Genomic DNA, 11,353 nt, shown 5'->3' with positions numbered 1-11,353 from the left:
CATGTTCATTTTTTAATGTATGGAATGCATGATTGTATGAGATGGTTCATTTTTTTAATGAATAAAATAAATAATTGTATGAGTATATTCATTTTTAAATAAATAATTATATAAGCATGCTCATTTTTTAATGAATATAATGAATATATGTATGAGCATGTTCAATTGAACAATATTCACACATTAAAATGTATGAACCTCACAACATTCATAACTGAGGAGTTAACCTTATCAATTAGATGACATTCACACATCAAAATATGTGAACCTTAGGACATTCACACATCAAAATCTGTGAAACTTAGGACATTCACATATAAGAGTGCAAAAGTTATTTTATAACAAACAGGAGGTTCACACATGTGACCACACTAGCAATTATGGTTGTGGGTTCTCACATTCTGATGTGCGAATATGGTGAATGTGAACACATATTTGCAGATATGAAAACCTTCATCAGATCTCGCAACTCTCAAAGGTGGACATCTGCAATGTGACTACATTCACAAATGTGGTTTCAGGTTTGCTTATTCTGATGTGTGAATGTGGTCCAATTGATAAGGTTAACTCTTCAATTATAAATGTGGTCACATATTTGCGGATGTGGGGAGCTTCACTTGTTATTTTCATGTGGATCTCCCAACTCTTAAAGATGCACATTTGCAAATATGTGACCACAGTCACAAATATGGTTTTAGGTTAACACATTATGATATGTGAATGTGCTCCATTTGATAAGGTTAACTCTTCAATTGCGAATGTTGTCATATAATTGCATATGTAGGGACCTTCACACGTAATTTTTATGCAGATTTTGCAACTCTCGAAGATGGACTTCCGTAAATATGTGACCATATTAAAAAATATAGTTTTAAGTTCACATATTTTAATGTATGAATATAGTCCAATTAATAAGATTAGCTCCTTAGTTGCGAATATGATCAAATATTTGCAGATGTGGAGACCTTCACACATTATTTTTATGTTAATCTCACAACTCTCAAAGATGGACATATGCAAATATGTGACCATATTCACAAATATGGTTTCAGGTTCAATATTCTGATGAGTGAATGTGGTTCAATTGATAAGGTTAACAACTCAATTGTGAATGTGGTAATATATTTACGGATTTGGGGACCTTTACATGTTATTTTCATGCTGATCTTGCAACTCTCGAAGATGCACATATGCAAATATATGATCACATTCATAAATATGGTTTCAGCTTCACACATTCTGATGTGTGAATATAGTCCAATTGGTAAGGTTAACTCCTCAATTAAGAATGTGGTCACATATTTGCAGATGTATGAGACCTTCACACATTATTTTTATGCGGATATCACAACTCTCGAAGATGGACATTCACAAATATAGTTTCAGGTTCACACATTCTGATGTACAAATATGGTCCAATTGATAAGGTTAATTCCTCATATACAAATGTGGTAACATATTTGTAGATGTAGAGACCTCCGCACCTTATTTTCATATGGATCTCGCTACTCTCGAAGATGCACGTTCGCAAATGTTACCACATTCACAAATATGGTTTCAAGTTCACACATTTTGATGTGTGAATGTGGTTAAATTGATATGGTTAACTCCTCAATTCTAAATGTAGTCACATATTTGCAGATGTGGTGACCTTCGTGCATTATTTTCATGTGGATCTCACAACTCTCGAAGATGCAAATTCATAACTATGTGACCATATTCACTAATATGATTTGAGGTTTACATATTCTGATGCACAAATGTGGTCCAATTGATAAGGTTAATTCCTCAATTAAGAATGTGGTCACATATTTATGGATATGGGGACCTTCACGTGCTATTTTCATGTGGATTTCTCAACTCTCGAAGATGGATATCTGCAAATATGTGAGGACGTTTACAAATATGGTTGCAGGTTCACACATTCTGATGTTTGAATGTCGTCTAATTACGGTGAGGTTCATAACTCTAATGTTTATTTACATTCATACATTCATTCATTCATATATTCATTCAAAATGAACATGCTTATATATATATATCCATCCATCCATTCATTCATTTAAAAATGAACCTGATGACACATATATTCATTTCATTCATTAAAATCTAAACCTGCTCATACATATATTCATTCCATTAATTCAAAAATGAACATGTTGATACAATCATTCATTCATTCATTAAAAAAATAAACTTGCTCATACATATATTTATTTCATTCATTAAAAATGAACTTTCATAACTTCGTAATCAAAGTAAAATGGACATAAAGGTAACCGTAAATAATACAAGGGCATAGCTTTATAATAAAAGTAATTTACAATGTACGTGTTAGAAACATCCAATTGTTATCAACAATGACTCAGAAAATCTCACATTTGCTTTATGTTAACTTTCTCATTAAGGTCCTCTGGTGCCTTCACCTCTGGATCTTTTTGTATGGCCTATGGACCTTTTGGGGTAGTAGGCTTCACTTCTCTTGCAGGAATGTTTTGTGTTGCAGTCCCTTTTACTTTGTTGCTTCTTTTGCTGCCTTCTTTTGGGCTGCCTTATTTTTGTTCTTTTTTCTCAATTTTTTATAGTAATTGACTACTCTTCCTACAATTTGTTGCATCAGCCTAAAAAAATAGTCATCATCAAACAACTAATTAGATAAAATCACAAGAACAATTCAAAACAAAATATATAAACATATACCTGCGTGAAATAGAGGTTTATATTTTTGTCAAAGTATAACATGTGTATCAAGACAAATATACCACAATTTTTGTTGTAATAATCATATAAAAAGTCAGCATGTATAAGTACATATTGAGTTTAGACACATGTGTAAAATAATTACTCATTCTCTTGTTTAGGAATACTATTTATGAGACATGCCATCCAATATGAGTAAGTGTTGTAGCTAAAGTACTCTACAAAAAATTTAACCTACAACCCAACATTAATCCTACTTAATATAATAGAAAAATAAAGATATTATTGAATAAGTAATGAGTTCGTTCTAAATTTTTTATGTTCGTATCTGCATTATATGCGGACCCCATGAAATTATAGACCCTGAACTCTTTTTCTTTCATGGTCATCTCCCTCAAAAATCAGTGTTCATTGTCCCAATTGAGAGGAATTAAGATCTGCAATATTTATTGAGTTTAAGATACAAATAATTTACCTATATGTAAACATAAATATAAAGTATGCAATATTGTTCCACGAATATCTTGTCATATTCCTTAAAAGAATACTACACATTTTGGTTCTCTAAGAAAGAATAAGCTCATTCTTTCATATATTCATATTTGACCATTTGATGTGAACAATGTTAAACAGTTAATTTCTTTTAGTCGGTAGAAAAATAGGAGGACTATCGCTTTAGAGACTCACTCAGAAATACTTCTTTGGTAGTTTCATTTTTGTTGTCATATCCTGATCGTGATTCTCAATAATTCTTTTTATAAATCAATACATATATTTTATAATCAACATATGATACATTCATGTTAGATTCAAACGAGTCTATATACAAATGTAACAAACAAATAAACATGCAAACTTAACACTTATATCACTGAATAACAAAATATCAATGTAGAAATCATGCTCGGGCAACTCTATAGTCAGACTCTTTCTGCTACCATTAACCTATTTTTCTTTCATGTTGCCATGTTTTCCTTTAGGTGCCATATCGCAAAAGGCTTAGGATACATATATAAGACATAAGACATTAGAGCAGTTCATTAAAAAATTCTGGATAAATACATAATAGCACACAATTCTTAACAAATACACACACATAGAAAAGCACACACAAACACATTCATTTCGTAACAAGAGGTACTAAAAAATACTGTTATGCGTGTTTCTGCCTGTTATGACTAACCTCACTACATACACTGCACTTGTATGATGCATTTTTTGGTGTTGTTAATCTCTTCACCGTAGGTTGCTCAAGTGGACGTTTTACCTTTGCTGGATAAACTAAAATAAGAGTCAATGAAGCGTTGTGTGAAAATGCATGATGTGCAGCTCGATACAATTCAACTTTGAAGTATTTATTGCAGTAATCCTCCATTAGCTTTTCCTCTTACAAAATGTATGCAACCATATGTTCACATACAATCTCATTCACCTATCACTCTTCAAAAGAACAATGCATCTTCTCAAAATCAACACTATAACCATGAAATTAGTCGTGGGCCTCGTACAAATACCGATGGCAATGTATAACAACCACACAGTTGTTGTGTCTTTCTCTTTTGTGCTTCTATATTTTTTTTACCTCAAGAACTGATGATGTTTGCATATTTCAAGTGTGCGGACCTTAGAACATTCATATACATATTAATAGAAAATCTTATGAGGTTCACAATTCATCACTTAAGAGGTTAAGTTATTGTATGAATGTCTTAATGTCCGGATACTTTAACATGTAAATCTCATTGGTTGAAAGATTATCTCTAATATGTAAACATCATCATTTCAAAGGTTAAGTAGTTGTGCAACTATCCTAATGTCTACACAGTCTAACATATAATCTTTATCAGTTGAGGGGTTAACTCTAATATATGTACATCATCATTTGGAAGGTTAAATAATTATGTGATTGTCTTGATGTCTGCACACTCTATCATGCCAAACTTCATTAGTTAAGAGGTTAACTCTAATATGCAAACATCATCGTTGGGGAGGTTAAATAATTATGTGATTGTCTTTATGTGCTCACACTCTAACATGCAAACTTTATCAATTGGGAGGTTAACTCTAATATGAAAACATCATCACTTGGAAGGTTAAGTATTTGTGTTACTGTCCTGATGTTCACACACTCTAACATGTGAACTTCATCAATTGTGTAGTTAACTCTAATATACGAACATCATCACTTAGAAGGTTAAGTAACAATGTGATTATCTTGATGTCTGTATACTTTAACATGCAAATTTCATCAGTTGTATGTGAACATCATCACTTGGAAGATAAGTAATAATGTGAATATCCTGCTCTCTGTGTATCATATCCCTACTCATACATTTATTTAAATTCAATTTTTTCAACATTAAAGAATTATAACAGTTATCACAGTATAAAAAGTATGTTATTTACATAACATTTTATGTTTCTATAAAAAATCATATCCCTACCAATACATTCATTGAAATTCAAATTTTATAATAATAAAGAATTACAACAAGTATCACTATATAAAAAGTATGTTATTTAAATAACATTTCATGTTTTTATAAAAATTAAGAATCACATGTCAGCTAAGAAATCTATGGTTTGTAACTCCAACAGATGCGGGAGAGCCTACACATGTGCTCTAAGATTATGAATCTCTATATCCTTCATATAGAGCATTTCTTATTGGGGTTGTTGAAGCTTGTCCTTTGTCATGCATAGAGCATGCACTTGAGAGATTTCAGGCTTAGCAACTGCTAGTTCTTTTTTTGTATCTAACTTATCATTTGCAACTCTCATTTTACTTGAAGTCTTATGTTTCAGACTCCTAGCCTCGAATTGCTCGACCCCTCATATTTGTAAACAAAGTATATAAGTTATATAAGCAAATTATGAATATCATGCATTGTGTACGAGGTAACCAAATTATGCAATTTGTATTACCATCACAGTGCCCCTCTTGATGCTAAAACTACCAAATAACTATTGCTGCAAGCATCCACATACCCTGGGATGACACCTAAATCAGAGTATGCAATGTTATTTCCGCTGTCGTGCCAGTTTTCCAGTTCTTTAAAGAAAAATGTAAGTACCCTATCTATGACTAAACACAGTTTGCTTACTTTGAAGAGACATAAAAATTAGTTTGATGAAGCCCAACCTATTTGTATTCAGTTACATTATCTATCAAGGTAATTTGTTTTAAAAGTTTTTCCTAATAACTGGTTTTTCTAAAAAAAAAATTGATAGAATCTTGAGATTTTAATATATGAAAAGTGTAAAAATACTAAAAAAAGATTAAAAAAAAATAAGTTTTGTGTCATTTTTATTGCAAAAATATAAGAAAATATGTCTAAAAAGTTTTAAAAATATTTAAAACAAAAAATAGAAAAACTAAGCTTACAATTATAAAAAAAATATTTAAATAAAAGATTACAAGAGTACAGTGACAACATCACGTTATTTTTAAATGTTATTTCACCAATATCATCAGCTTACTTTAAGTTGCCCACAATATTGCCACATTTTCAAAATATTGCCTATATTGATTACTATGTTTTATACTTTATCCAATAAAATCTTGAAACCAAAACCTGATTACCAATTCAAAAATGGGCCTGATGAAACGTAGCTAAATCCAAACTGAAATAACCCACTTACACCTTTAGAAAACGGCCCTCTTTGGCGGGGAAAGAGAGGGCAGTGTTGAAGTAGCCATGGTGGGGCTCGCGGAAACACTTCCGTGCGTATCCACGGAAACCCCCCTGGGGGCCCTTAGTGGTATGAGACTGCCCAAGGCATCGGATTCAATATGAACCTACAGACCTTGTGTTTGGACGCTGCAGGTTCAAAACCCAATGGTATAGTTGTATAACTGGTAGGGGTCGGACTAACAACCCAGCTTGCCTTTCAAAAACCTACAGATCTTCCCACCATTATGAATCTAACATATGCCTTAAAATGAGATTTGAAACTGGATCCAACTCAAAGCGTTATAGATTCCAACCCGAATGATATAAACAGGGCGGTTCACCACATCATATTACGAAAAAGTCCGCACAGAAACTGAACCGAAACAAGCAAAAGGCAACCTTTTTAACAACCACAAGCCACAAAAACAAAGTAGACACAGCAATTAAAACAAATCTGATAGATGAGCACGGACACACGTTCAGTACTCGTCCCCTTCATCGCCTTCCTCGCCGTCAAACTCGGCCCCAACCTCCTCGTAGTCCTTCTCCAGCGCGGCCAGGTCCTCACGTGCCTCCGAGAATTCGCCCTCTTCCATCCCCTCACCAACGTACCAGTGCACGAAGGCACGCTTGGCATACATGAGGTCGAACTTGTGGTCGATGCGGGAGAACACCTCCGCCACACTGGTCGAGTTGGAGATCATGCACACCGCCCTCTGTACCTTGGCGAGATCTCCACCGGGAACCACCGTCGGTGGCTGGTAGTTGATCCCGCACTTGAAACCGGTGGGGCACCAGTCGACGAACTGGATGGTCCTCTTGGTTTTGATCGTGGCAACGGCAGCGTTCACGTCCTTGGGCACAACATCTCCCCTGTACATGAGGCAGCAGGCCATGTATTTCCCGTGCCGAGGGTCGCACTTCGCCATCATGGAGGACGGCTCAAAGGCACTGTTGGTGATCTCCGCCACAGAGAGCTGCTCGTGGTAAGCCTTCTCGGCGGAGATCACCGGCGCATAAGAAGAAAGCATGAAGTGGATCCTGGGGTAAGGAACCAAATTGGTCTGGAATTCTGTGACATCGACGTTCAGTGCACCATCAAAACGCAGGGATGCCGTCAGTGAGGAGATGACCTGCGAGATGAGGCGGTTCAGGTTGGTGTAGGTAGGGCGCTCGATGTCGAGGGAGCGCCTGCAAATGTCGTAGATGGCTTCGTTGTCGAGCAGGACAGCCACGTCTGTGTGTTCAAGGAGGGAATGCGTGGAGAGAACACTGTTGTAGGGCTCAACGACAGAGGTGGAGACCTGTGGGGAAGGATAAACAGTAAAGCCGAGCTTGGATTTCTTTCCATAGTCCACAGAGAGACGTTCCAGCAGAAGAGATCCGAGGCCTGAGCCGGTGCCACCACCTACAGCATTGAAGACGAGGAAACCTTGGAGGCCAGTACAGTTATCAGCAAGCTTTCGGATGCGATCCAAGCAAAGGTCCACAATCTCCTTCCCAACTAAGGATCAACAGATACAGAGAGCAGTCAGAAACACATGCAAGTTAATGCAGAATTCAGAAGCACAAAGGGATAAAGAATATGCGCATACTGGTATAATGGCCACGGGCAAAATTGTTAGCAGCATCCTCTTTGCCGCTGATGAGCTGCTCGGGGTGGAAGAGCTGGCGGTATGTCCCTGTCCTTACTTCATCGATAACAGTAGGCTCTAAGTCAACAAAAATTGCACGAGGAACGTGCTTTCCTGCACCAGTCTCGCTAAAGAAGGTATTGAAAGCATCATCCCCACCACCAACAGTGGTGTCTCCCGGCATTTGTCCATCAGGCTTCAGACAAATAGCACAACCATGAGAAACTAGACAACATTAAACATGTATGATAACTGACGCACCATAAGAGCTAATTCTTATTCCTAACAATAGCAAATAAAGCAAGGGGAAGCACAAGCTTATAGATACAAATTGCAGAGGCAGGTTCATATATCAGGCAATAATGATACATCACATGTAAACGAGAAAAATAACCTTTGTGGAATCATTGAAGCATGGGACTATCACAATGGAAAGTGGACAATCACAAAACTAGTGCCTTAGATATTACAAATTAACTAGCAAACTTAAGAAAAACGAGACTATAAGATCTACTGCAACGTAGATATACAATTTGACCATCAAACCAGAGACAGGATACATCTAGCAATTCAGCGTTTCAGGATATTGCTTCTTGGTATTCAACCCTTCCAGACAGGAAACAAAACAGAACAACAAATGCATCCTTTGTAACTAGACGACCTACCTTAACTGTAAGAAAAAACTTTAACATGGGAAGGAAGGTATGTTCAGAGAGGATCTCTACCTCTATGATCTTGGGGCTGAGAGCCTCAATATATAGAACGACAATGCAAAAAAAGACAAAAAACACAGTTTTACAGCAAGTATTTCTGGAGCAACTCTCTTTTGTCAGAAAGGCAAGGTAGCAGATTGTTTTAACAGCTGCTATTAGAAAAACAGAGACCACGGGAAGAAACATTGATGGAATACAAAAATGAGTTCATGTAGTTTAAAAATTTTCACTTGGGAGGAGGAAAAGAATATTACATAACATAAATATTCACTGTGTCAGGAAAACATTTCACAGTAATGCTTCTTGACAAATCAAAACGAGTAAAGAAAAATCAAAGAAGCACATTTTCTGAAAGGAGGAATACATCTACATTTAACGTCAAAATGCAAAGGCATGCGCGGATCAAAACCTGCCATGACAAAACTGGAAAATGAGAATAAAAAAAAGGAAAAAAACAATGTCACACTTTAACAAAATTCATTACCTCCTTGAAAGGAAGGCCAAAACTTTCGAGAAACTTGTCATTGGGAAGACTCTTGTGATCTCAAGTATATATGTTCTTATAGATCAGTCAAAACGCAAAAGGAAAACAAATAAAACACTCAAACTAAAAAATTAAGTGGACATTTACAAATTTTGTTCCAATATTGCTTTAAGTTAAAGAATAAATAAGAAGGTTGATAGACACAGGGAGAGAAAGATAAGATGCCAACACCCTACACAGATCTGACCACACATCTGCACAAGGGATTGTAGCATCAATTACATTTCCAAATAGATACAGATCAACATTACGAACTCATCCAAAGCCAGATAAAAGAGAATAAAATTCTCGAAAGATGTGCGATGTAGAAAGTTAAATAATTTTTTGAAACAAACTAAGGATTTTCTCAAACAAGATAAAACAAAGAATGAATATTCATATGCCCTAGAATGTGTAAAAATACAAATGGATGCAGCAGATAATTACATTTATTAACGGATCTAGAATCATACGAAAGGAAGAACATAATGATCAAGGCCATCCTAAAAGTGCTCTTTCCTCTGCATAGATCGGACCTAAGAATTAGCAAGACACACAAGGATATACATAAATAAATGCATTTCCTTACAGACCTAGCAAACGAGAGAGGAAAAGAAATATCACAAAAGCCATTACATCCCATAGAAGATAAAAAATATTAGCAGAAAAAGAACGCAAGTATCGAGAAATATCAGTGAAACCCTGTTCCTCTAAATAGATCTAAACTACAACGAGAATTTCTTTCCAGATCTAGGATATTCAAACGATAAACCGCAGAGGAAGCTTAAAATCCGAAATGAAATAATTTCTTTACATCAATCGGACTCCTTAAAAAGAAAAAATACAGATCACATGTTTCCTCAATGGAAACCGGGTATATACCTCTCTACATTCATCTATATCGAGTTACAGATCCAACAGGAAAACAGAAAAAAGAAAAAGCGAAGCATGATATAACCATCATTCTACGCAGGAACTCGCAAAAAACCAACTTCGCCAACAGGAAACAACCATCCTCCGTTAAATCTGACGAAAATCAAGACTAGCATTGCCGGATCTTCACATAAGAGGTGAAATAGCGAAGGGAAAAGAACGAAATCGACCATAACATCAACAAACTTCCTTTCTCTATCACATCCGACGAATAACAAGATCAATACCACCATATCTCCAAAGAAAACAGGAAAGGGTGAGGGAAAAAGAATGGAGATCCAGTTCAACATCAAAAAAATCGCACGCTCCAGTGCACTTAAAGAAAAACAAAACTACATAACCAGTTCTTCAAAGAAGAGATGAAATGATGATGGAAAAAATGACTAAGATCGATCTTAACATCTTGTAAAAAAGGAAAACCATTATTCTCCACTAACACTGATGAGAGACCGTTACCTGGATGCCGTGCTCGAGACAGTAAAGCTCCCAGCACGCATTCCCGACCTGAATGCCGGCCTGACCGATGTTAATCGAGATGCATTCTCTCATCTTCGCGAGGAATCGAAAACACGAGACCGGAAAAGAAGAAGGAAGATTTGGGAAGAAGACGTTTATGAAGACGCCTCCAACTAGATTCCCTCCGCGACCATGCGGACGCTACGCCATTTTCGTTGCCTTTTATAGCAGAGAGAAAGAGAGCAGCGAGTAGTGGAGGGCCACCAAAAGATCACGTCGGCCTTAACCGCGGTTAGTTATTTAACCAGGGTTTCCCTCGGAGTTTCATTCGGATATGGATCAGCCAGGGGTTAGTCCGCTGTCCGCATCCACATCCATATCCATTCAGATGGTGTGGAACTTCTGATAGAGATACAGTTCAGTTATAGATAAGAGTACATAATCCGATCCAATATATAACTAGACTAGATTCGGATCAGATGTAATATAGTGCAATCCAGATCCCGAATTTTATGTGATTGTACTTGATCTGGTTTGAAAGCAAGAATCAGCAATAAAAAGCATAAATGGATTGGATTTTATGTGGATCCAAACGTAGATTAGAAAAGTACTGATCCACATCAGAAAGCAAAAAATTGAATCATGGTAGTCTGAATCCAATCTTTACACACATCTGAATTTTATTTTGTGATCCATATCCGAAAATACAACTGTATTTGG

General features: G+C 36.1%; 1 protein-coding gene across 1 annotated transcript; it reads right to left on the bottom strand.

Moving 5' to 3' along the window:
* Positions 1-6,648: 6,648 nt before the first annotated feature.
* LOC149837535 (tubulin alpha-3 chain-like) lies at positions 6,649-10,834 on the bottom strand. The gene is made up of 3 exons (XM_090006103.1): positions 10,634-10,834; positions 7,970-8,204; positions 6,649-7,878 (listed from the first exon to the last, which is right to left on the bottom strand). The coding sequence occupies exons 1-3, from the start codon at positions 10,724-10,726 to the stop codon at positions 6,854-6,856; spliced, it is 1,353 nt and encodes a 450-aa protein (XP_089862229.1). The 5' UTR covers positions 10,727-10,834; the 3' UTR covers positions 6,649-6,853.
* Positions 10,835-11,353: the final 519 nt, after the last annotated feature.

This window comes from Nuphar pumila, chromosome 5, assembly GCF_984573655.1.
Source record: "Nuphar pumila chromosome 5, dmNupPumi1.hap1.1, whole genome shotgun sequence".
NCBI classification, from domain to species: domain Eukaryota; kingdom Viridiplantae; phylum Streptophyta; class Magnoliopsida; order Nymphaeales; family Nymphaeaceae; genus Nuphar; species Nuphar pumila.
The sequence above is the reverse complement of the archived record's forward strand: the minus strand, read 5'-3'. Positions and strand labels throughout refer to the sequence as shown.

Bases quoted from the DNA above. Each gene is read 5' to 3' on its own strand.
- LOC149837535 (XM_090006103.1), bottom strand. From the start codon at position 10,726: ATGAGAGAATGCATCTCGATTAACATCGGTCAGGCCGGCATTCAGGTC. The intron at 8,205-10,633 runs GTAACGGTCTCT...ATTTGTCTGAAG, and splicing joins GTCTCGAGCACGGCATCCAG to CCTGATGGACAAATGCCGGG. The intron at 7,879-7,969 runs GTATGCGCATAT...GTTGATCCTTAG, and splicing joins TGCCCGTGGCCATTATACCA to TTGGGAAGGAGATTGTGGAC.